This window comes from Mastacembelus armatus, chromosome 22 (assembly GCF_900324485.2).
Source record: "Mastacembelus armatus chromosome 22, fMasArm1.2, whole genome shotgun sequence".
In the NCBI taxonomy this organism is placed as follows: domain Eukaryota; kingdom Metazoa; phylum Chordata; class Actinopteri; order Synbranchiformes; family Mastacembelidae; genus Mastacembelus; species Mastacembelus armatus.
The window spans coordinates 6,981,430-7,008,422 of record NC_046654.1 but is presented as its reverse complement, the minus strand read 5'-3'; the positions used below and the strand labels follow the sequence as shown (position 1 = coordinate 7,008,422).

Sequence of the window (26,993 nt, the reverse complement as noted above, 5' to 3'; positions counted from 1 at the left end):
GAGCAGATTAAAAAAAAAGGGGCAATTCAGCTTCATCCATAGGAAAAGCAAAACAATTCAACTCCCCTAACACACATGATGGTTGTGTCTCCAATACAAATTGATAAACCTGTAATACAACTGATAAAATTTTTAACACATGTAGACAAACTTCATTTTTATTACAACAAAAAGCTCTTTTTGTTAATATACTGTTACCCTTCATGGATTCAATTGCTGCAATACAAAGATTAACTAATGTAGGACAAGACCTTCACACTACACCTCAGAAAGGTATCGTGTTAAGAAAATTCATAACCTTGAACCAGTTCTTAACAAAAGGTGCGAACGCTACTCAAACAATGGATAAGACCAGGCCTTGAGTGGAGTTGGGGTGGGAGGACAAATGAATTCATGGTGTCCCACACATGGCAGCAACGCTGCACTTGCCTAGCATGGATGCTGCTCAGTTCAGACAACCACAGAGAACAAAGACCTCAATTATATGGAGCTCTAACAGGAGAGCTAAAAACAGGACCATGGGCAGGGAATAAAACCTTGGAGCGCTGCAGGAATGCCGAGCATTCAAGCACCATCAACACACAACACACTGTCACTCCCAAATCACCCCTGCCACCACCACTGACCTTTCTCCAGTCTCCATGAAACGGGGCAGTGTTCAAGTGGCTGGAACAGAGGACTCTTATGCTCACTTGCACCAAAACTGTCAAGTGCAAAACTTTAGTTACAGAATAGTGCAGAATACAGTGGGGGGGGGGGGTATCATTTCTGCATATTGCTGTGGATATGTACTTCAAGGATACATGTGCTCTGTACCAGTTAGTGATCACAACAGGGTAGTTAAAACTAGGAAAGCAACGTTATCTAAAGGCTTCAGAAAGATGGCTCAGGTCAAAGGAAAAAGCAGTCATTACTGCAAACCAGAACCATTTTCCATTTCCATGACATGCATCTTAAATCTGCAGACTCATGGTGGGTGCTGTCATTTTGACCACGCGTTAAAATGTGGGCAAAAATGGGTGAGCTTATGCATAAGGCAGTTTATAACCCTCAGAAATAGCTGCCATAAACTGTGTGACAGCAGCATGCCTGCATACCTAGTTTCTCCACCAGCTTGAGCATGACGCCACCGATGTGGATTTCCCCAGTGACCCTCAGTGACACATCCCTGTGGAGGTCAGTGACATGCATCTTCAGTTCCCACGTCCCATCAGCGTAGCAGCCATCGGGCATCCGGATCCCGTCCAGCGCCATCCTGTCACAGAGATCCCAAGTGAAGAGGGGAAAAGGTCACGTTAAGGTAAAAAGAAACCGCCTGACTCTTTTAAAAGATATACATTTGATGCAAAGAGTTTATGCATGCAAAGCCTTCAAAAAGAACTGCACTGGGTTACATATTTCAAACAGACACTAGGATAAACTGGATGTGCTATATCATAGAAACATGCTAATGCAGAAATGTAAGGATACTTTCTAACACTATGACAGAGTCTGGGGTCGAACGACATATCAGATGTTAGATATTCATTTGTCCACTATCAGAGACTTTCTTTACCATAATGCTATACCACAGTAGCTATTACTTTTCAAAGAGGCAATGTGTTCATTTTACATAGTAAGATACTAAGTGTACAAGTCATGGCTGATACTATTCAATCCAAGATGAGATGGTTTGAAAATGTGTATGTATATGTATCATGTTTTCATAGCAGTGTCAGTGGAGTTATATCAGCTTGGTTTACAGATTTGCATTGAAAAGAATGAGTTACACAGTGAAGGTGTGGTGTTTGAATTATGCAAACATATACCAGGCATGAAAGGTTTATCAAAAGATACCTGCTGATTTGCTTTATGGGAAATGTACAGTAGGATTCAGTGTTTATGAGGTTTGTTTTTAAATCTGGAAGTACAACACCAAAGCTTGAGTGGTCCTTCATCAGTGATTAGACATACAAACATACAAAACAATTTTAAATACATTTCCCCCATTGATAAACTGATACTTAGACTATCAACACAATGATAAAGGACTTTAATGGTATTGCTCACTAACAGGCTTCATCTTCCACTGTGGGCACTTTTTTTTTTGATATTTATAGACATAGCATTTTAGTGTTTTGTGTTTTGAACGTAGAACTTAGTAGAACCTAGTATTACTACTTTTAGAGGTACTTTTTCCAGCATTGGCGCACTGTTATGGACAACAATGGCAACCTAGCTAAGTGTCGAATTTGACCCTGAAGGATAATTTAGGAAAGGCCGAATAGGAGAAAATTGTAAAAAAATAAAATGAAATAAAATATCTGCACATCACTTTGTCCATCTATACATCCTTGTTGGGAATAAGACGCACCCATCGTGTGAAGTCACTCCTAAAAAAGTTACATTATAGCCCAGCTGTCATTCTTTGATGTCAGGGGGTCCAGTCCAGAGTCGCCCAGGACCAAAACCAGCCGTCTAATCAATAAACACGACGGAACAAAGGCGAAAGGCCCGAGGGTACAAGTTGACCGAGGACCTCTGGCAGCTATTATCTCAGCAAATGTGTCCGTTCACCTGTTAAAAGTAACGGTAAAGCCACTCTGACAAATAGACCGAGGGGGTTAATTATATAAGCAGAGCCCGTGCAGCAACTCCCCGGCTACATGTACACTCGCTGGGTCGGCGGTTAAAGCTGTAAGTTCGCTAGAAGTGGGCCTAAAAGCAAACAAGTCGATTAAATTAGCTAAAAAGTCGTTAACAGGAGGAAACATAGCGAAAACAGTACGAGGGGGACAGCTTTTTATATTTCATTGCGGCGGAGGAGCAAAGCGTTGAGGGCGAACATTTAAATATGTGTAGACTCACCTTCACAAAGACGAAAAAACACTAAAACAGTCGACTACACGGCACAGAGCAGGTTTCCCTTCTTTAAATCATGTAGAAAGTCTTTTGTAGACAATAAAAACAGAAAGAAATCCCCAAAGACCTCGCTGAAGGAGTGAAGTATCCCAAACAGTTTCCCGCAAGCTTCGCCTTAATGGAGTCCAGCCGTCGCTTTTTCTCCCTCCCTCTTTTCCAGCAGTAGATAACGTCACTCCTCCTCCAATCCCACTTTTCCTTTCATACTGGGAGCTCTCCTGGTCGCCTACTGGCCCCCCGTTACCCCTCACATATACATACACATACACACACACACACACACACACACACACACACACACACACACACACACACAGGATCTGTGAGTGTGTGAGCTGCGGGTTACTTCTCTATTTTCACCTTTTATGTTCATTTCTATGGCCAATTTCTAAAAAATCCTGTTATTAGACAAAAATACGAATCTTAAAGTACTCTTAAAATTAAGGTAAAGGTCATTCAAAATTAGAGCAGTTTTAAGCCCTGAAATACATTTGTGCCAGAAGTAGACGGGCCCAAAATGCAGAATTACCTATTGTCAGGTTAATGCATAGCCTATTATATTATTGACACATATTTAAATAACTAATATTCCAATTCTGTAATTTACTAGAGACTAGAATAATAATCATGCATTTGTGCAAACTGTGGTGTCAAAACAGGCAAAATGTAATAAAAATGACTCTCAGCTATAATGAAATTAAACAGATTACGGTTTTTGTCTGTGTTTAATTGCACATTTTGTCAAACTGCAGCCGAATTTGTAGCAGGGATAACGGACATGCAGTTAGGATCTCAAGCTGCCTTTTATGGGAATAGTGCTGAGCCTTGCTGCTGCAGCATCCAGAGACCTTTGGGTCTTTAGCTCTGGGAGTAACAGAACAAAATACCAAGACATTTTAGCTGAAATGTTTCTTTTATAATCCCATTTTGGGTTCTTCTGCATGTACAAACTTTATTTAGCTGTCACACAAGTCCAGTCATTATATACGGTACATTAAATTACAGAAATTCAATAACAGTTTACTCTAATTTGCCAAAAGAATTTAGAATTTAAAATTGTGAGGAAGAATTGTGTAGGTCAACATATCATGTGATTAAAGTCTTCTCTTCCTTCTGCACCAAATTCAAATTGTAATGAGACATTTGCTGATAAAACATCTCTAAGCACAGTACAGGGATGCACAGGGATCACAGGAACCTGAAGATAATATTGTATGCCAGTTGCGGCTGATGTCTTTACTGCTGAAGATGAAAAATAGCATTTTTTATGCAAATTCAATCAAATGATTACACAAATGACACATCAGGGGGGGAATGAGAGAAGCTGTCTTCTTTCTTTCCAAAGCACACTACACAGTTTAAGACACACTCTCCAAGTCTGCAGTAAAGACCCATGAATCATCAGTGTTTCTGGCTCGGTCCCCTGGTGAACTCGCTCAGTTCCAATCCTCCATCTCAGGAATCTGGGCCTTCAGACTACGGTCGGCATCAAAGCAATTTATAACCTCTCTCTCGGCAACTCTGACCCCCTCGTCAGTGTCTGGCATCTGATCCATTGCCTTTTATAGGCTGTGTTTTAATTGCAGAGTAAACATTTGAGTCACTCAGATGCAGAGCAGGAGAGTCAGATAGACAGCTGGCTTGGCTGCTGCTGATGTGGATGAAGAGGGAGGTGGTGAAGGGGAGAGAGAGAGAGAGAGAGAGAGAAGACAGAGAAGTGGAGGCCTTTAAGAGGTTTACACAGTCTGCATGAGTCACCTTTAGAAAAAAAAAAAACAGTTCTTCAGCATTTAGATTCTGGTTTTATATTTTATATGTTGTTATATGTTTCTGTTTCGTGATATTTTAGCCTATACTCAAGTAAATCCTTTCTTTTATTTTACATCTATACGTATATGGGGACCTCAAAAGATAATTAAGTCAAACATTAATAAATAAGAGCATTAACAACTTTCAAAATAGCTCATTTAGTTAAGGGCAATAAACAGGAAGAGACTAGACAACAGATGGTCAATAGGGGTCTTTGTTCTGGTTTTACCAAGAGATGGCTGACCTCTTCTGGTCAAACCCAGAACAGCAAGGCCTAATCCACAGTTTATGGGGACCCCTCTGCTAACTGGTCCCATCTGTGAGCCTTGCCTTTGCAGATGTTGCTGAACTACTTTAAAAACCCTTGTAACTCATATGGCAGCCATGATTGCTTGTGGACTACAATGCAGCCTATTCATGATTTATAAGTCAGCTTTGTAGCTCACATCAGGGGGGTGGCTCGGAAAGAATCTGATCTGAGTTTCAGATGAACAAATAGCTCTATTGTCTTCCAAAATCAGTCTGGAAATGAGAAATGGGACCATCTTCTTCTGATCAGTTCAATCTCCTCCTACGCAGCAGGTTCCAACTTTACTATTTTTCTTCTACTATAATCTGTGAAATGCAACAGAGTAACAAGAAGTAGTCATTGTATCCAAAAAGAAGAAGTGCTTTAATAAAAGGAAATAAATACATGGCTTTGGATGGCAGTTAGAATTGATTACAGGCATAGGTTATTGCACAGCTCTAAGAATAGACAAACACTTTATTGGATATCAGTTCAAAGTTAGAGAGGAGTGGTATCTGACACAAACACATTTCATTCTGTTCACCCACAGTAAGCTTTAATGTGTATTTCTCTTCCTCACTCTATATCTGATTACATATGGCTGCAAGCTCTTTTGTTATAACCCTCTGCACATTTTAAAGACTGGTGCCACGCGTGTTAACAGCCTGCGACCCTTAATAATAGCTTGGAACTGGTGTCAACAGGAGCGTTGGATCCACAAAACATGTAACAGTAGATATTTCCCTGAAACAAATATACTGTCATCATTCAAAATACTGTGCACTGAATGCTCATGTACTCATGCTGACAAATATTCTTTTAAATGCTCTCCAGTTTAGCGGCAAACTTTTTCTCGCAATCATGGTGAACACGGTCGAAACTTTGTGAAGCAAAATAAATGGCAGAAACATTGTTATCCTCAATACACACATATTCGCTGTGTCTGAACCCATATAATGTGACATAAAAATGCAGAGACAGTGGAGCTATTACTGTATTTTCCATTGCATGCCTGCTGTTCAAGTCATTAAAATTGCTATTGCTGCAATGTAAAACATGGTTAGCAAAAATGAATGAATAAAGTCAACAGTGGACTGTTTTCTACATAATTTCTGTGTATTTCATAGCTGGTGAATATTTGCACAATCCTCCAGGTCAAATTTAGAAACATGTTCATATCATGCTCCCATAGTGGTCCCTGCTTCCATACTATGTCCTGATCAGCCATCTGGTCAACTAAAAGGCAGCCTGGTTTTAGTTGGTAGGCTTTTGTACACACAACACAGACATTAAACACCAATAACCTTCTATTTAATAGTAGACCAATCAACAGCAGCCCTTGATTGTTTGAAACAGTAAAGCAGCAGCTTACGCCATAAGAAATTATTAAAAGCTCTCTGACAACTATGATATTATGACAAGTAGAACACAAAAACAATCGACACTGACAATAATCAAGTCTTATGTCACATGTCACAACTCCTTAAACATTAACATTAGGGTAGTTCTATTTCATCTGCAGCAAATGTTTTCCAAAAGATTTCATTCGAAATCCATCAATCATAAATGCATTTTTTTTAATCAGAAATTCATATTTCTCAATATGTCTTGACACTCTGCAGTGTCTTTTTGTTCTTAAAACATGTAAAACTGTCTCCTGAGACAGTTTTACATGTTTCTTTTTGGAGATAACAGAAAACCCAGGTTGTTAAGACTGAAGAAATACAAACAAAAACACAATCTGACAAGCAAGTCAACTGCTCCTAAGGGAAAATGTGAATTAGTCAACAATTCACAAATAGGCGAACAAAATGTGCAATGTATCACAAAAACTACTTTTACCCTAGGCCAATTACATTGTGCAGTTAAGCAGTTAGACACATAAATGTTATATGGCCACAAGTTTGAATACAATTTTCCCACAACCCATATTTATACCCACAAGAACTTGAATCATTAGGAAAAATATTCATTTGTTTTTAAGAAAAAATACAGCTTGTACCGCTGATTTGATCTGGATATTGATATAAAGATGAGCACAGAACTTTTTCAACATAACTTATCCTTAATCAAGAAGCACGGAAATTAATTTGAATTACCGCGTTTGTTTTCAGTGACCTCTTGTCTAGTAAATGGCATTAAGAGATTTTGGATTTATAAACTCTGTGTAAGAAAATAACTATACATGCCTGGCTCTTGCTGAAGAGCGTAGATATGCCTGTCATGACACGAGCCTCATGGGGTTGTAAACCTCTGTACATAAATGTCACAACTAAAGATATCCAGTATGGTGTTCAGCTGCAACTGTGTTAGTAAGAGACGTTCTGTCCCTGATACTACAACAAAAAATTTCACGGTCAGTTACTGAAGTCTAATATATAATGAACGTAGTACTGTATAAAAAAAAACAAAACAAAAAAAACACTGGCGCTTTAATCATTTTTACTTTTTAAATTTCACATCTAAACAATGTTAAGAGGCAAACATGAACTTAAGTAATAAAAACAACCCCCCCAAAAAAGTTTATTATACCTCTCCTTATACTGGCAAAAAATTATTAAAGGGATAATGCCCTAGAATTTTGTTTGTACATGAGTAACATTTTTTGGCTAATTTTGAAAGGCATTGCATGTGCTCAGTATTACATTTTTTACGTGTGAAAACTAAAGTTTTTTTTTAAGAATATTGACATGATAATTATTTTTCTCTCTTTTAAATAAAAAAGTTAAAGAGATTAGACACAGAGGCCAAAGCCTCAGTGACTAAGCTACATGCCAGGCAAGTATGTCCCAAGGTTCCAGACCGAGTGTGTGGCAGAGAGGCTGAAGCTCTGACTAATAGGAAACCTATAGACACTTTATCAGCAGGTGACAGCTGTTTGAGTTAAGGTTGACGACTTGGGGATAAGGTAAGAACTCCTGCAAATAAATCAGACTCATATTCCATACTCATATGCAGCTTGTGGTCATACTGGCAAAGTAAGCACCTCTTTAGGGCTTCCTGTTCCAACACTGGCACCTTTAGGGTGAGTGATTGTGTACAAACTGCACAAAAAAACAAAAATGAACATCTTGGAGAGATGGCAGGTTGCCATTAATGCTTTGAAGTTTTAAGAGAGTTAGGTCACAGGGAGATACAGGGAAAAAAAAGGATGATTGTATCAGAGGAGTCTGTGTGCAAGAAAAATAAATAAGCATATTTTTGTGCCTTGTCTAGATTATGGCACACTCTTTCAGGGTTATAAGACACCATTCAAGTGAGTGCATTGTGACAAACCGGCTGGATCAGTCTGGCTCTGTTGGATCTTCTACTGGTTCAGTGGGAGTAGTCTTCTGTTTGTATATGAAGGTCAACAGGAAGAGAGCTATGTCATGTGAGCACCAGTAGCTTGTGTGTGAGGTCACTGCTGACCAATAGCGACTCTCCACCAGACCCTCTCTGAGTTCAAAGTCAATGCGACGCTCCAGTTCCACTGTAAGACAGAAAGTCATTTGTGAGTTAATGAGTATAACCCCAACACCCTTTAAAAGTAAAGTTTTAACAAAAGGAGACTTTCTCTATAATAGTTTAGTGTTAGACAGGTAGGTTAACTAACATGATGTGTCTGGAGTTGGTGACGTGGGTCGAGTCATGGTGGAGAGGCCGTACGCTGACTGGCTTTCTGTTCGCTTCTGCTCCTCTTCCTCAGTGTTTGTCCCTCCCTCAAGTCCTAAGGACACTGTGGGCTGGCTGTTGGAGCGGGAGAAACGTGAGAAGAGGATGCCTCCAATGCCCTTTCCTATGCTTGCAGCTCCTGCATTGAGAATGTGTGAAACGGGGAGAGGATGGGATGTGAATCACAAGACAAATAGAGAAAGAGTATTAATTTTATGTTTATCTAATTTTTAATTCTTTATCTCTCCACAGGTAGGCACTGTTGACACAGTACACAGATCTTTTCAACTCTTATCATTTTATCAATTTGTTTACAGAAAACAGTTTCAGCATCTTAAAATGTGTTTCATAAAGATAAAATTATTGTAATGGTTTACCCAGTATGCCGGCCTTTCCCAGGCTAGTGATGGACTCCCCATAGTGCCTGCGGGGGAGGACAGGAGAAGTGCTTGGACTGGGGATGCTCTCACTGTCAGAAGTCGGGTCTTTGACTGGATTCAGGAAAGTTGGCCGGATCTCATCATATGGTGTAGGGTTGGTAGCGCTACACCTGATTAAGTTAACAAACCACAAATATTTACATACTTTACAAAGACTGAAAACATTCTCTGCGTTTACATGGATAGCCGAGTGGTAGAAGACGTGAAGTTCCTACCAGTGTATCTGAACAGGTGTGATGTTGCTGTAGTGCTTGAGGATGAGGGGCTCCAGTCTGTAGGCCTGAAAAGAGCAAAGAAAACTCATGAAGTACAGAAAAGAAAAGGCAAACAGGAAAGACAATCTTGACCAGTTGTCATAACCCATGATTGATTGACACAGAGCATCCGCATGGATTGAGGTAATCCAGGGTAACTGACCACAGGGTCTGTGGGGTGGAAAACATTGAAGAGCCGGCTGCAAATGGAGGTGGGCAGGATGTGGTCCTGATGGCAGCTAGCACCAGGGCGGATCCCTCTTAGTGCCAAAAACACTGACAGAGGAGATCCCATGCAGAAAAAGTTCTCCACCTGAAGACAAAAGGTAAAAAGTCTATATAAACATCTTTATGGAAGTCTCTGGTACTGAAACTGGTCTGAAGCATTCATGTTTCATTCAGTGATACAACATGGCTCATGAAAGTACCATGACAAATATTTGTATAAGGAAATGCCATTTTGTGGCTCTCCATACTTTTTATATATTCAGAATATTGTACATTCTGTACAGATTAGTAACAATCTTACTTTAAATTTGAGGGCTGGGGGTGCTGAAGGTTTAGAGGCCTCCAGCGTAAGGAACTGATTTTCCAGCTCTCGTAACCTGTTGAGAACAAAAGCAGTGTGTCTTAGACATTTGAATTAGAATTTCTAATACACACAGTTACCTAAACACAGACACCCATAATTTGCAGAGACCTTTTGTTCTCAAGAGCATTTTCAACCTTTTTTTCCAGGCTTACTTCACCGTGCACACACTAAATGATATTGCACACAAAAGGAAGAGGGTGGTGCAGAGGAGGTATGTTAAAAGCCTCATCTATTTGATAATGAGGCATTATAATGCGTTGCCGCCTGACAAAAACAAATAGAAATCTGAACTTGCCACCTGTACACGGAGCATGTGAAGGCACACTGTATTATGTCTGCCAGAAAAGGCAAGCACTAGGTTTAATGGTGAATTTAGAGGAAAAAATAAATGTATTAGCACATGATGAAGGTATACCATGGAAATGGACATGAAATTCAGTATATATATCCAGCTAGTTCATTGTTTGGTACTACCTTCTACTGAAAACTGTTATCAAAACATATAAAAAATTATATATCAAGCTTCATTGAGGTCTTGACTACTGTCTCTTACACTTTCTTCAAAAATCTCTTAAGGATCCTTAAAGACGTAGACCTAACCATATGGTCCCTGAGATCGATGTACATTAGCAAGCCCAACCTATTTCTTGTAAACCGTAGCTGCTCTAACAGGTGCCGCTCCTCAAAAGACATCCAGCGCAGGTCCAGCTCCTCTTCCACAGCGTGATGCTCCTGCAGACAGAATCGCACAGGATCCCATCCTGTCATGATGTCGTAAGTGATGACGCAGCCAAGAGAGTGAGACACTATGGACACTTTGCCTCCCTTCTCCTCAAACCCAGGATTACGGCAGCAGAAGAGCGTGTACAGTCTGTTTAGCTCCTGTGTTAGGCCCTTAGTGATCTAGAAAGATATGAAATAAAAAACATTTAATGGAAGTACAGTGTGCAACAGAGATGATAGTTTTTGAAAGTGTGTTAGTCTCACCTCATCCCTGTAAAGGGGGCTGTTGTAATACATAATGTCCATAGCACTACTGTTGAGGAGATCTCTCAGTCCTCTTACTTTGTCTGGTGTGATTGAGTCTACCGTATCTACAGAAACATACCAATATCACAGTTATACAGTATATTAGATTAGATTAGATTAGATTCAACTTTATTGTCACTGCACATGTGGGAACAAGGCAAATAAATACAGTTAGCATCTAACCAGAAGTGCATTTTCACAGTGCAAATAGCATATATAATCAGTATATAATAATTTGCATATATAAACAATATGTAAAAATATATAAATAATTTGCATATAGAAACAGTATACAGAGGGAGGTAAACACTGTGAGTGCAAATGAGCAAATATGTAAACAGTATGCAGAGAAGGAGTTATATACAATGAGGAAGTTATTGTATAAATTGTATAAATAATTTGCATATGTAAACTGTACACAGAAAGGGTTATATGCAGAAAAGGTTATATACACTGATAATAATGTGTTCAGTCAACGTGTGTGTGATTGCGTGGAGGCAATGCTCAGCAAAAAAACAGCTGTGGGGAAAAAGACATTCCTAAACCTGCTTGTCTTGGTCTGGAGGCTCCTATAGTGCCTCCCAGAAGGCAGGAGGGCAAAGAGCTTATGGGCCAGGTGACAGAAGTCCTTTATGATTTTGCGTGCTCCGCTGAGACAATGCTTCCTTTATACACAAAGAGAGATTCAATGCCAAAAACACACAAACCTCCATCCAGTGCAAGTTTGGAGCGCCACTCGACAGGCAGGAACTCCACATGTTCGTCATTGTGCTCTGAAAAGTGCTTCTCCTCCATTTTCCTCACACCCTCCCTCAACCTGAATAGACAAATAAAGAATATCCAGGATAACGTTGCATATTTACAGTGTCTTTAGCTTAATTTAAAAACTATATCATCACAATACTGTCTGAGCACCAGTGTGTTATAATAACAGGGTCTGAGTGGATGATTAACATCCTCAATGTATATCCAGCCCTGCAGATAAATTAGAGAGCCTGGCTTTGCACTCATTCTCTCACAGACTGGTCCTATATGTGGCAACATTAGGAAATAATACATGAAGGCAGTGAGATAGGGCTCTTACATGGGCAAATAGAGGATGAGATAGGCTTTTAGATGACTCTGAATGGGGCAACTAATGCAGGTCTTATCAGGACTGAGTAGTGTGTCTGCAGGGGAACTTACATACTGAGAGCTTTAGTTCTGAATTACAGAGCTTTGTGTACTGCACCCACAGGGATTCCTCAGTTTTAAAGTTTAAAATGCTAGGTTGCACAGCAATTTTCCCCTCGAGGGACAGTAAAAATCTGAACTGAACTTTAGTTCCTGATTTTGTTTTTGAATTTAACAATGTTCTAAACCCCATAATTTCCTCTTTAACTGCTGATGATGAATCTGAGACAGAATGAATGTAAAAAAAGAACAATGGTAAATAAATAAACTAAAAAAAAAAAACAAAACATCAAACTGGCTATACACATCAGGTAAAGTGTTCTGCAGCTTGACTTGGTCTACTTTACCTGCTTAGCTGAGCTAAGCTGCAGGTAGTGGCCCAATTCTAACAAAGACACACATGATCTAGTCTGCACATTCTGTACTACTGCCTTCTGTGTATTGGCCAACATAGTGGTGCCTTTCTGGGCTGAATATACTGTACCTTTAAGCAATCAAAGATGCAAAAATAGAAAATGGCTGGAGCATAACTCACAATTAATAAATAGCCAATATACTGATCACTGATGAGCTGCAGTGAGACGCCATCAGTCTATCACTCTCAAAAAGGCAATGTTGCACAACCTGTGTTATTAGATGTGAGTTTTGTGCTTCATCATTGAAATTTCCAAGAGGTTTGTGAAAGACATTTTCTCTTGACTTTGTCTTGTGAATGCTATATTTTCTACACAAACATCTTCTATTTCCAGAGTTCATTAAAAGATGAAGCTGTTAAAAGGCAAAAGATAAGACTGATTAAAAGGTCAGCTAGCAGTATCAGGCCATGCTAATAGTTTTGGCTTTATATTCCCAAGTTATCAGATGTCCAGTTCTGAAAGTTGAAACATAGCCCAAATAAAGATTTTTGCTATATTAGAAATGATCAGTAGCACAAGGATGAAATGTGAATTGATATTGTTGGTGTAACATAGTTTATTTAATATTAGAATGTGTATAGTATTTCATTTTTCCTGTTTTTATTGCAGGTACATTTCTTGTGCTGCATGCATATTACCTGCACTGTTTCTATATTTGTGCAGCAGTGCATCTCTCTATTCACATGATTTTAAAATCAAATTTCAGTGCATAGTACTTTCTTGGCCACCAGACTGTAGGCACTTTAACAACACCAAGAATAAAGCACAAAAACAGCAGGACACAAAAAGTGTGAGAAAACCAGGGAGAGGAGAACAAAATGCAAACGCTGCAAGAGAAATACTTGAAATAAACAATCTGATGAAATAAGAAGTATGAGAGAGATTCTTTTAGGAAAAGAAGATAAAACAAATGAAGAGTGCAAGCACACAGAAAAAAAAACAACTTTCATACAAATCCAAAAACTGCAACTCACATTCCAGTGTTTTTAATAATACGTCCTTGGTCCATCTTTTGTCCAATGCCATGGACCACAAAAACAACGTGCGTAGTCTGAGGAGGTCGGTCTTCAGGTGAGGCCTCCTCAACATAGCCCCGATGGAGTCGTGTCCCGCTGCTGGAGGCTGGGAGAGGACAGAGGACAGCGGCTGAGTATCCATTTATTATAACCAGCTTTACATTTTTTGTGCAAAAAAAACGAAGAACATGTTTACAGGATTTCCCTCACTGTATTGCTAAATACATTTCCAAACAGTTCACTTGAAGGCTATAAATATCTGAGTGATGGTGTTTAAACAACACCAAGGTGCTGTTCTGTGTCCAAAGAGGTCAGTAGGTGAGACAGAGTCCTTCTGTCACTGTCTGACAGCCAGTAGAATTTGCTGCTGCCTGGATAGAGCTAAGGAGATTTCCCTTCAGTGACCATTTGTATGTCAGGGGAGTCCTCGTATGTGGATTTAACTATAGAGCTGGGAAATTGTAGAACTGATTCACATGAAAAAAATCAGACCTGTATTCAAATTTTATTTGCCAATCTTTTCTGTTACACTCAGTCATAGCCCCTAAAAACAGCAGATGGGCACTGTGTGATTTTCTGGATAATCCAGTTAAGAGACTTGACTGTCCCCATTCACATTTAAATATCTGTTAACAGATGTTACTAGTACTAGCAAATGATTGCACACTGCTAATCTAGTAGTAAGCATGACATTTGTGCATTAGATGGACAAAGTAGGCGGAGGTGCTGATCTAGTGATATTGGAATGCAACAAAAAACAGAAAATTGGCCATCCAAAATTTTTATCTGGAAAGTGTTGACATTGTTTTATTACAGACCTTTGGAGAAGCCCAGTTTCTGAGTGACGGTGCGTGCAATTTTGGAAGTGGTGGCATCACTGTAAAGATAGACCTCATCCACGCTGTGCCAATCCACATGGGTGCGACTCAGCTTCAGACTGTGGATGGCTGCAGGGGTGCAGTAAGAGAGGAGTGAGTGAATGCATAGGGAGAGAAAAGACAGGAGAGTATTGGCAGTTAGTGTGGGAAAAAGGACAAAAGTTTACAAAAAAAAAAAAAAAAAAGGAAAAGGTTCACCAAATGTTGTGATTACAGGTTTTGGGGAGAGTACACAGGGTAAGAAAAATGAAAAACATAAGAAGAATACATAAGAATCGCATCATCTTAAATCTTTTAAGTACCAACAAGTCAAAGTCTAGTATCGGTTTACTCAAAGGGCTCAATCAAATGCAGTCTGGAGCATTGATCTGCAGTTGGGAAAAAAAACACATCAAAGTACTGTACAACACACCATGACTGCATATTTCAGCTCTTGCTTGTCCTGTGTGTGTCCTTTGTCCTTTGCCAGTAGTCGGGACACATTTATGTGCTTGTGATGTAAAAGATGATAAACTTTACTTTAAGTTCAGTTTTTCCCCAAATTGTTGCTTCAAAGGTTGTTGCGGTGACTAAAACAAGTAAGAGCAGAGATATGGCTAGAGAGTGGAGACCATTTTCTACAGAAACTAAGAGCGATAAATGGAACTGGTTGCCTTGAGAGAGTTATTTATGTCTCTGCAGCATGTCCTTTAAATGCCCTTTGCAGTCAAGTTCATCTGGATGAGTGCTGGACTTTGGCATTAGTCCAGCACATCATCATAGCCCTTTCCATGGCAAGAACAGGGTAAAGTACTTAGAGAAATAAAATGTTCCAAATGACTTTTTGCATTAGTGGACACTGTCCCATAAAGAATGTCAAATGAAATGACAGAAGTGTAGAAGAAACATTCATATTGGATTATTATGGTGTTTCACTCTGAGAACACATTTTGAATGTCTGCTGATACAGATACATATAGTACTGTACGCAGTTGAAAAATGAATGGAATGGTTTGGACATTTACGAGACATTACTTGTTGCTATGATGGCCAGGTCTACAAGGCAGGAGCAAGTTATATATTTATCAAGTCAACCATCTCTTTCCACTTCCCATGTTAATTAATAAAACTAGAGATACTGTATATCAGCAGAGCCTATGTGTTTGTGTGTCATATGCTGGAATTAAGCTGGGACTTTGTAGCCTAGGAGGCTAGTTTCTTCATTAGACAAGCATGACTGGTGGACAATGACACACTAAGCAGTTATTGCTGAGTCCTATTCACTCTGAGTGCAACCAGTTTGAAACCAAATAAATGCTTCTAGAAGGACAAGAGGTCTGGAAGAGTTTGTCACCAAGACTAAAGGGTACTAGGCAATTTTGAAATAACAAAAGGGAATCTTTCCTGATCCTCAAATGAAACCACTTAATAGTAAGTTAACATACATTCATACTACTATATAGCAAAAGAACAGAATAATTAGTTAAGTTTTCTATAGCATTAGCAGCAAATGAGAACAAGCAGCTCTTCTGAAAAAGGCACCTTTCAACAGAGTTTACTTAGCTTGTTCTCTATTTGCCATGGAGACTTGATCAGGATACAGGATGAAGGAGAGAAATAAAACCTCATCAATGAGTGAAAAAGAATGTGACAAAAATTGGGAAGTAAAAGAAAATAAGTTAAAGAAGGAGTTAAAGAAAAATGCAGTAAGAACGGAGAAAGAATGAATGGTAGAGATGAAAGAGAAGGTCTTGGGAAATGAATGACATAATATGATACTGATCTGGGGTTGTGACATTTGTTTTTACGTCAAGATAACAGATAAAACCTTTTCTTGACTATGGCAATACAATCATATCAGCTACATTCCCTTTATAAGGTTTTCCTACCACTTATCGAGCAGGAAAAGACAATATTAGTGCAATGTAGCGTTAGAAAAATATATATTACAATCAATGTAATATTGTAATACTCTCACGCCAGACAGTGTGTTATGCAGAAAACCCACTGCTCTCTATGGTCTTCTTTATACATTAAGTTTAATTCACCATTTTTGATGAGGGTCAATACACCCAGAACTAGGACAGTGATGGAGCTCTGAGGCCAAGTCTGCACAATATATTTTGGGGGATATAGTAAAGGGACACAATGACTCTTCTGTTCAGCTCATCATTTGTGCTCGGCCTCTCAATAGAGAGCTTTGTTCAATGATGTTAAGGAGGAAGCCGGTGATGGTGGCTCATTAATGGAGGTTATATTGCCAAAGGGGGTGAGAAAAAGAAAGCAGTGGGAGAGAAAGTGCAAGATGCAACATGAGAGGTAAAAATGGGGTAAAATAGGGTGGCCTTTTTGAGGATCAGCTTAGTCATTCCACATCCACTAGTTTAAAGAGTCTAGCCCTGGTAGAGTACATGAGTGAACTACTGTATGCTGTCTACTCAAAATCCCATCAAGGGGATGGGAGATATTGACAGTTCCTCAAAAAGCAGCTACAGCAACAGCAGTGGCACCAAACTCTGGGACACAGCACAAAAAGAGGAATTTTAGCAACTAGGCCCAGTTAAGGCTGCAATGGAGATCTTTTAATGCAACCATTTCTAACTGAGCCTAGGTCTAGCTCTAAGTTTTAGATTTATTTACTAAAAAATGAAAGGAAAATCTAGCCCCAAAGAAACCAAGATCTAGCAGATCTAACAAAGCAGAAGTAAAACAAAAAAGCTTGGTATTTTACAGTACCTTGGCAGCGTTTGCGCTTGTGACATGTAGCTTTAGCACTCGTCTGATATCCACTCCATTTGAACAGAAACGGGAGGTAGAAAGGTGGCAGGTGGGAGAGAACTAACAACCGACAGTAAGTGAGTAATGGCTATTGGCCTGGTGTCAGTCACAGGCTACCACTGTCATTGCACTTGAACAGCTCAATCTGTCAAGTAATGCTGTTATCAGGTTATACCTTCAAGGCAACGGATATAGAACTTCTGCTGGTTACTGATATGATTTGGTGACTGCATGTATATGTCATGGAAATACACTTAAACACTGTGTTAGTAAGAGACCAGCCCAAAGTGCAGCGATGCTTTACACATGTATGAGGACTGGGGTAGCACCGAATAACACTCATTACAGTAACTTGTTGTTTCTTCAACACAATGCAAGACAAAATATGAAGAAACTAGTAAAATAACAGGACAAGTGTTTATTATGGGGGGAAAAAGTTATAAAACATTTCAAGATATTTTGCCAAAACATATAAAAAGATAAATTAGAGCACTGAATCACACACTTCTGACAGCATCTACAGCATTTATATTTCCATTTGGGTGAATGAATATTTTATACTTTGTATATTAAAATTGTTTTAGGGAACTGACTATGTCCCACTCAGAGAAAGACATACTGACTCCAATATGAACACTACTTTTGGACTACACTACTTGTTATCTTAATCATTATCAAACCATCACATACACCTTAAAAATTGACAAACTCACTGAATCAGTTCAATGATTGGCTTGCTCAATCATTTAAAAAGGTCTCCTCAGCATTTGCTAATCAAATCACTAAAGTCTACAAGTCTCAGATCTGACTAAATCATTCATTCCATGACAACAGAGACATCAGACTTGCAAATGTAAGCAGTGTCTCCTTCAGCTGAGGGGAAAGGCCGGAGAGGAAGAGAGACCTGCTGACTGCACAGGAAGTGTGTTTGCTGTAAGAGCTATCAGTGAAGTCAATTTGGGCATTACAGCACCGATGGATCCATCCAGAAATAAGTGGTACTTAATGACTGGGATACTCTCAATTCACAAAAATCAAAAAGAACAAATAAACCTTTTTTCAACGGCAAATTATAGTGTATGGCAGTCCTTATATTTTAGGATATACAACTTTACATCACATGAAAGCACAGCTAGACAACCAACAATAATTTCCAGCTCAAACCTAGACAAGCTATTGTTGTTTCAGTGAGCAATAGGCTTAGAAGAAGTCAAAGTAATTTGGAGGTAAGCTTTTCTCTCTTGCCAGCTGCTGAAATTAAACAACCCCAAGAACTAGTTATTACACGTGCAAATGATTTCTAGTTTTTTCTTCTTCTGTAGCACGCTGCATAAGTCATGCAATGTGTTACCAGGCTCATCTGCTGGTGAAATAAATAGCTGATTATTGGTATAGAGTGTACAGCCTAAAAGCAACTTGTGTGCCTTGTCACCTTGCTTATGTCAAAAATTCATAAAAGTGTTACGCTGTCAGGTGACCGAGTTTCATTCTTCCTTGATGCATGCCTGGGACATCTGACAGGCTGGGACACACCCTATTGTTTCCCCACATAAGTTTTCAGCTCTTTACTAAACTGGTTACTGTTCTAAACAAAAACAAACAAAGACTTAAAGCAAATAAACATTTTTCTCCTCTTCTTTTTATCTGTTTCATCTTCAGCTGGTTCTCTGAAAAATGACAGCCATCACACCTCAAAATAAACTATAAACATTCACAGCACAGGAATGGGATTTGTGGGAACATAAAGTCTATACATTTCTGTCAGAAAACTATTTGTAAAGAATATTTTATCTTTTTAAGGATGTAAAATTCATCAAATCAGTCCTTATCCTAAAGAATCACCTAGAAAATGAACAGTGTATATTATAACACTAAAACTGTTGAGCTTTTTTAGTAGCATATATGAAAACTATACTTTACTTCTGGTTTTGCCTTTCTCCTTTACAATTCATTGTGTAACAGCACAAAAATACATTTGTATCGCAATATAACAGGACATTCACACACTAGCAATAGTCCTGCCCACAAAGTGACGTTATGCCTGCATAGCTCACTGGTTTACCTAACATATGTTTTCTGCTTCACTAACCTTTAGCCTTAGCTAGCTACCAAAGCCTAAGGAGAAAGGCAGAATGGAGAGAGTAGAGACAGGGAGGGGAAGTGTATTCACTGCAGTAATGCCAGAGAGCAGCTCGCTCGCTCACTTTAGGTTTCATTTATCAATAGTAATGCAGTGCGTCAAATTTTTAGGTCCAAGATCAAATATTCTACTGTCTCCCTGCAATGACATACAAACAAGGTGTATTAACAGGATCTATCACTCCTTCTGATTTACTGTATTGCTAAAAGTAGAAATTCATATCACAGGAAGGAATCATAGGTCTAAAAGCACGTTGAAAAAACAAAATCAATTTTAACTGTATAACAGCTTTATAGAATTAAACTGCATCAGTGCTAGAAAGCTAAGGTCATATGATCTGTGTGTTTTTTATTGGACGATCTTGCAAGTGACACAAAATCAATCAGTGTGCACTTCCACTGTATTTCACAAACCTGGCAGATAATCTGAGAATGACCCCTTTGTCCTCTGGTGCTTACAGGTCCGTAAAATAGAGATCATTCAAATACTTACACAGGAGTGACTTTCGGGTTGTTTCTCTAAACTTTTGTGATTCAATGTCATGGGAATCCTAGCAGCTAGCAGAAGTATTGGAGTGATTACTGAACAAAGGATGACAATGCAGATGAGATGGCCCTAACTACTGCAATCAACTTCCTCTGTTCTGTTGATGGTTTTATTTGTACACCTTCATTTATGCAAATGCAAATGTCCTGACATGTCTGACACATTGTCAGCTAAGCAGATAGAGCAAAATAAAATAATATAAAATAAAATAAAATAACCTATTCAAAAACTTAGGCTTTGTTGTTTGCTAGAAATATAAAAGTCGGTCATTATGCAGTTATTTAAACACAACCCAAGTTACGGGATCTACATAATTAAATATACAGTATTTTACGATTTAGGGTATGTTTCAGACTACATTGTTGATGTTTTGATGTATGTTTGTGTGCATGCATGTTTTTATACCACATACTCACTTCTTACAATGCACACTAAGTATTTTTTCACTCTCTAACAGTTGCTTCATCTTTTTCTTTCTGTTTTTATTTATCTGCCACATTCACACACCTACACATTCATCACCAGTCAAGGTCCAGCACATTTGGCTGCCTTAAGGAGGCTGCTGAATCAAAGAACCTCTTTCTTATTGCCTTTCACAGCTGAAGCCTGCCATATTTCGCCTGAGTCAGCCATTCGAGAGGGAAGTGCCAGAATGTATGTGCTGCACCTGTTATATACTGGAAGGATGACGTGACAAAACCTAAACACGTAATTGGAGGCACCTGCTCCATTCATTTGCCATCACTGTGCATCAATACTACAGTAGGCAGCGATGTCACATTTTACACAACTCATGATGCTTTTCTTCTGGCTTTATGACGATGAGGGTGACTATTATATCATATATACAGACCAATATCCAACCTGCCATTTATTTCTAAAATCCTAGAAAAAGCTGTTGCTAAGCAGCTATCAGACCACTTACACAGGAATGAACTATTTGAAGATTTCCAATCAGGATTTAGAGCACATCATAGTACAGAAACAGCACTGTTGAAAGTTACCAACGATCTTCTCTTAGCCTCAGATAATGGACTTGTTTCGATACTTGTCCTCCTAGACCTTAGTGCAGCATTCGACACCATTGACCACAACATCTTATTACAGAGACTGGAGCATGTGATTGGTATCAGAGGAACAGCGTTAAAGTGGTTCCAATCCTATTTATCGGACAGATTCCAGTTTGTTCATGTCCATGATGAACCTTCCACACGAACAAAAGTTAGTTATGGAGTTCCACAAGGTTCTGTGCTAGGACCGATTCTGTTCACCCTGTACATGCTTCCTTTAGGATATATCATTAGGAAGCACTCTATTAATTACCACTGCTATGCGGATGACACTCAGTTATATCTATCTATTAAACCTGTTAACACAAACCAGTTAACCAGACTTCAAGCCTGTCTAACTGACATAAAGGCTTGGATGACCAGTAACTTTTTACTTTTAAACTCGGAGAAAACAGAAGTCATTATATTTGGGCCTAAAAATCTCAGAAATAACTTTTCTAAAATTATAGCTACTCTAGATGGCATAGCCCTGGCCTCCAGCACTACTGTAAAAACCTTGGAGTTATTTTTGACCAGGACATGTCCTTTAACTCACACATAAAACAAATTTCTAGAACTGCATTCTTTCACCTGCGCAACATTTCCAAAATTAGGAACATCCTGTCTCAAAATGATGCAGAAAAACTAGTCCATGCGTTTGTTTCCTCAAGGCTAGATTACTGTAACTCATTACTATCTGGATGTCCTAATATCTTAATAAAAAGCCTCCAATTAATCCAGAATGCCGCAGCCAGAGTCCTGACAGGAACTAGCAAGAGAGATCATATTTCTCCTATATTGGCTTCTCTTCATTGGCTCCCTGTAAAATATAGAATAGAATTTAAAATCCTTCTTCTCACATACAAATCCCTTCATAATCAAGCTCCTTCATACCTTAAAGACCTCATAGTACCATATTATCCCAATAGACCACTTCGCTCTCAGAGTGCAGGCCTACTTGTGGTTCCCAGAGTTCTCAAAAGCAGAATGGGAGGCAGAGCCTTTAGCTATCAAGCTCCTCTCCTGTGGAACCAGCTCTCAGCCTGGGTTCAGGAGGCAGACACTCTCTGTACTTTTAAGGCTAGACTTAAAACCTTCCTCTTTGACAAAGCATATAGTTAGGGCTGGCTTCAGGCAACCCTGAACCATCCCTTAGTTAGTTATGCTGCTATAGGCCTAGACTGCCCGAGGACCATCGGTGCACTGAGCTCCCCCCCCCCCATGTATATTCCACCATTGAATGTTACTAACCTTGTGCTCTCTCTCTCCCCTAGTTTGTGCTCTCTCCCTCCCTCTCTCTCTCTCTCTCTCTCTCTGTACCTTCTGCAGGTGTCCCTGGTCCTGGAGCTGTTTATCGCTGATGTGCAGTTAGTGGCCCCACCAACTTGCAGTGTCTATTTGTTGTTTATTGTTGCTGTTCTTTTCTCTCTGCTCTATCCACTCACCCCAACCGGTCGAGGCAGATGGCCGCCCAAACTGAGCCCGGTTCTGCTGGAGGTTTTTTTTCTTCCGTTAAAGGGAGTTTTTTCCTCTCCACTGTCGCCAAGTGCTTGCTCATAAGGGAATTGTTGGGTTTTTAGTTTTAGTTTTTGTAAAGTGCCTTGAGATGATTTGTATTGTGATTTGGCGCTATACAAATAAAATTGAATTGAATTGAATTATTTTTAAATGGTATTTATAACTAACAATGTATTTCTTCATTCTCCTCTCTCTCTGCAGCACAATATTCACATTATTTTAGGCACTGCGTGCCTGGAATAAAGATAATACACAGTGTGTTGAATCCACCAATAAAGAAGAGTATTTTCTATGGTGCTGGTGTTTTGGTTCTGCCTTTTGTTTAAACTCCAAACCCCATCGTATGACATTATGACATTAACCATCAAGTTAAAAATCAACTAGTTTAAATCATTACTAAAGTCATTCTTAGATAGCAAACCAGAATCTTCATTGCTTGTTTAAAAGGATTTAAAACATTCTGCTTGAAAAATACTATTATTCTTATTTTTCTAACCATGCCCTTCTCATTGTCTTACCATCTTTGCTGTCCACGGTCTTGACAACCAAATCTGTCTCAAATGTGTCTTGCATCTGTTGCCCACGGAAATGGTTCAGGTGCTCCTGTTCAATAAGGTCACTCTCCTCTTCCTCTAACGGGAGCCAGGTACCATCAATAAACCACTGGCCTCTCATCACTGGAATATGGTCTTGTTCTGATGGCAAAAATGGCACAATGGATTTGGATTACACAAACTGATTTCGATTAAACTCAACAAGTCAAGACAAATCCAGGAGCACAAAGTCTCAGTGGCTTATAGAACGAGGCCAGTTTTAATTACTGTCTTGGATGACATTATTAACTGATCCTCTGGTGGTAAATAGAAGTGTAAAAGTAGATCCGAGTGTAAGCACACTTTTCAAAAGACAGGGTCTTTCTGTACAGAGGAAGACTGTTCATGGGGATGAAAAGAAAACATATATACATACTTGTAATTACAGAGAGGTCCTCAATGACACTAAGGCTTAGATAAATATAAAAAAAAAAAACAGAAATTTACAGTAGAGAAAAACACTCATTTATCAAAGGTGTTCATATCTAGTCAAAGAAGATAAGTCTGTAAGTCAATACAGTGAGAGCACAATTCTAGCAAGTTTCTTTTGATTACTTTGTAAATAATCTCCTTGTTTTAGTTTCCATATCAGACTCTGTGCATCAGGGTCTTAAACGCTATCATGAAACTTAAGAGTGGTACAGGACAAGCTGAAACAGCACAGTAAGGGTCAGGCCTGACCATACAGGACTTACATCCAAAGCATGAGCTTACAGGAACATAATTACTTCTCTAAATGTCACTTGGCATTAAATTTCAAAAGAACCAGCTAACCATGAAGTCTTTTATTGAGGTCAGGTTTTTTGAGGCTCTAGAGTGACTGCCTTATTTGTTCTCTACCTTTTCTGGAAAAATCCATGAATAAGTTAGAAGCTGAGCAACGGTCTAACATTTTAGCCTGTTTGGATGTTCCCAAAAGGCCAGGCTAAGTAATTACCTAGCCAGGGAAAAAAAGCAAAACAATGCAGGACTCAGCAAGTAACTATACCGAATGAATAATTAGCTGCTGGCTTGTATCTTTCCTGGGAGACCATCAGGGATGGATGTTGCTTACAATGAGCCTCTGAGTAAGACATGTGAGAGGCTGTGGGTCATTAACCTGAATGCTGTCAGCCATTATATTGCAAAATATGAAGTGAACCATGGGCACATATGCCTATGGGAGTGAGTCCCTGTTGGCATGTTGATGCTCCTGGGACCTGCCACCAATTACTACAGGATTCGTGACTGAGGAGGATCAGAAATATTTTATGACTATCATCAAGGGTGATCTTTATGATACTCACGTTTCCAGTAAACAGGATAACACTCCCTCTCTTTAATGTCCACTTCATAAAGACCTCCACGGACACAAACAGGTTCAACGTTGACCTCGATGCTCTCAGAGTCCCTCTCTTCCAAAGACACCGTAGATGTGTCCAAGGCCCCCCGTCCTCCATGTACGCTGCTATTATTCGTCTCCACCGGTACTGCCCCATTCAGTCCTCCGCTGTCCGCATTGTTATTACCGCTCTCCTCCTCCCCGGGGCTGACCCGGGAGCCTATTGCACCAGGGTTCAGTTCGCAATATTTCCGAAACGTAAGCTCAATTTTAAGCGAGTCGTGTCCGACAAAGGGCTTCCAGGTTTTCTTGTCCTCTCTGTAAAACCACCGTACCTCCTCCGGACCGAGCTCCGTGACCACGTCGTTAAAACGGTGTCTAGAGCTGTTGGACCTCGACCTCTTTCTCCTCTCGAACAACGGACCAGCGCTGTTCGCATCGCTGTCGCTGTACTCCAGAGAACTGCTGTCGATGTAGGATCCCGGGGAGTTCAGGTCCAACAGCAACCCACCCTGGGCGCCGTGGTGCCCGGCGTGTAAGAGCGGCAGGTGTCCGTCCAGTCCCGGCTGGACTGAGGACATTCCTGCCTGCATCGTATCGTCCATTGGACTCATCTCGTGGCAGTACGAAAACACATCGATTCCCAAATCCCACTGCCTGTTGTTGCTGTTGGCACTGTTAACGCTGCCGGTGGTCAAAGCAGAGCTTAGCGTGGAGGTCTGCGTTACGATGTTGAAGCTGCTCATAACTATCTGAGCAACCCAACCTCACAGATACCGCCGCGTATGTCACTTTGGCTTCACAAAGCTCTCACTACCTCGCATAATTTGACACCTGTCGAAGGTAAAATGAAAATTAAAGACTCCCAGACAAGCCCACACCGCATTTCCTAGGTAGCTAGCTAGCTAGCTATGCTAACGAAGCCGGGTAGAAAACTACGGGGCTAACGGTAGCGCACTAGCAAGTCTACAACGACCCAACCGGAAAACACGTTCGTCTTATCCACCTCTAACTAACATAAACACAAACCAAACCAATTTCCGGTCACCGACTCGCTTTCGTCCCAGCGTGTCTGACGTGCTGCAGTCACCATACTTTGAGTGTTGCAGCTCTCGGAGGAATGTCACATTCATTTGTTGTCCAAACAGCTCTCGCATAGAAACAGTGCTGTAGTGTGCGTGTGTGTGACTTGACAGCTGACGCACAGATCACAGGATTCTTTCGTGAACGCGCACGTAGATATGCGCAAGCATGACGAGAGGCTTTTTTTCCTATCGCTTCTGTTCAACATGCATTCTTCTTTTCGTGCATTAGATGGAGACAAACACCTGCCAATGGACATAGGACTTGCTTTAGTTTTTTACAACTTGCAATGACTTGACCTCACACTAGAGCACAGCAAAGACCTGCTCATTCAAAAACAGCAGCATCCCAGCTGGTGGGGCCAGAGTAAGTTGACTTTATAAAAACGCAGTTGAAGACTTCGGCAAAGTTTCTAGTCACGAAGGTGAACAGGACAACAGGAGCAGTGCAGTATACCATCAGTGTAATCGTTACCAGTCACAAACTTTAAAATAAAGAAAAGCAAACACATTTATGACAGTAGAAATTCCATACAGACTATTTACCATATGAATATTGGAAATAAGACTAAAATATCAACAAATAAGTCCTAAAGTAATTATCTTTCTGTATACGTTTGTGAGTGCATGAGTTTGTGTTGATGTCTGTTGGCATAAAAGTGCATCGTATATGCATGTGCCCATTTGTTTGTTTGTTCAAGTGCATTTGTTTGCATACTGTGTGTTTCATGTAGTGCTATTTGTGTGTGTGTACTGCTGGTCCAGGTGATGCTGGGGCCATGGTGTGGTCTGTGGGGGAGAGAAAAAGAGGGATAGGAGAGAGGCCCAGGCAGCTGTATTTGGAATAAACAGACATTACCCTGCTGTGTTCTAATTTACTGCAGACTGGGAATTAAACTTTAAACTTGTCCCGCCCCTTTACAGAAGAATACTCCATGCTTCTGGCCATCAACAGCCACTTGCACAATGTGTGTTATTAAAGTGTTACTCCACCCAAAATCAGTCTTTTTTGTATCAAATTCACACCCCCTGTAGGCTTGAAAGGTGGTTGTAAAAATGCTGTCTTTCAAAGAGACAAAGCTTCCAGGGAAAGGTCAGGGCACTAGTACAATGTGGAGGCCGTATATAGTATGTAGGTCTAGCTCTAGTTTGTCAAAATGTATGTTTTGGAGCATAGTGAGCGTTTGAATGGACATCTGAGAAGTGGATTATTCTGCACATTTTTTTATCCACCCTGAAAACCTGTCACCATTGTAAGTGACTGAAATCAAGCTGTGCTCAGCTGCTGCTTATTATCAACAAAGAAACTTTGAATGGGGACCTTTCTAGGCCATTGATGGTAAGTGTCTGGTACTGAAAAGATAGATTAAAAGATTTACAATTTGAATTATTAACAGCTATTACAATCCACAGTCCACACTGTGCAGTTGAGTAGAGTTGCTTTTCATAGCTGTGACAGCAGAGCAGCTAGGGCCATATTACATTTTAGATCTCAAATTTACTAAAATGATTGAGTCTTGATTATTTCTAAATTGC

At 39.8% G+C, this 26,993-nt stretch overlaps 2 protein-coding genes across 6 annotated transcripts in view; both read right to left on the bottom strand.

The window, feature by feature from the left end:
* fermt2 (FERM domain containing kindlin 2) overlaps positions 1-3,094 on the bottom strand; it is a 35,228-nt gene extending 32,134 nt beyond the window's left edge. The window contains exons 1-2 of one of the 4 annotated variants that reach the window (XM_026301625.2): positions 2,848-3,094; positions 1,098-1,255 (exon numbers count right to left, since the gene is read on the bottom strand). In XM_026301625.2, coding sequence (XP_026157410.1) covers positions 1,098-1,254 — 157 coding nt within the window. In that variant the 5' untranslated portion in view covers position 1,255; positions 2,848-3,094. The remainder of the gene's footprint in view (positions 1-1,097; positions 1,256-2,847) is intronic. The other 3 variants (XM_026301642.2, XM_026301634.2, XM_026301652.2) reach the window with 3 other exon arrangements.
* A 2,265-nt stretch (positions 3,095-5,359) lies between these two features.
* ddhd1a (DDHD domain containing 1a) lies at positions 5,360-25,568 on the bottom strand. 2 transcript variants are annotated; one of them, XM_026301612.1, is made up of 14 exons: positions 24,341-25,568; positions 22,980-23,156; positions 17,167-17,268; positions 14,392-14,520; positions 13,532-13,679; positions 11,676-11,785; positions 10,927-11,033; positions 10,580-10,842; positions 9,877-9,952; positions 9,511-9,660; positions 9,309-9,373; positions 9,031-9,203; positions 8,595-8,792; positions 5,360-8,471 (listed from the first exon to the last, which is right to left on the bottom strand). In XM_026301612.1, exons 1-14 carry the CDS (start codon positions 25,119-25,121, stop codon positions 8,284-8,286), a joined length of 2,667 nt encoding a protein of 888 aa, XP_026157397.1. In that variant the 5' UTR covers positions 25,122-25,568; the 3' UTR covers positions 5,360-8,283. The 2 variants fall into 2 exon arrangements, with proteins under 2 accessions (XP_026157397.1, XP_026157388.1); XM_026301603.1 differs by lacking the exon at positions 17,167-17,268.
* Positions 25,569-26,993: the final 1,425 nt, after the last annotated feature.

Bases quoted from the DNA above. Each gene is read 5' to 3' on its own strand.
- ddhd1a (XM_026301612.1), bottom strand. From the start codon at position 25,121: ATGAGCAGCTTCAACATCGTAACGCAGACCTCCACGCTAAGCTCTGCT. The intron at 14,521-17,166 runs GTACTGTAAAAT...GCACCCCTGCAG, and splicing joins CAAGCGCAAACGCTGCCAAG to CCATCCACAGTCTGAAGCTG. The intron at 9,953-10,579 runs GTTGGGCTTGCT...TGTTCTCAACAG, and splicing joins CTACGGTTTACAAGAAATAG to GTTACGAGAGCTGGAAAATC.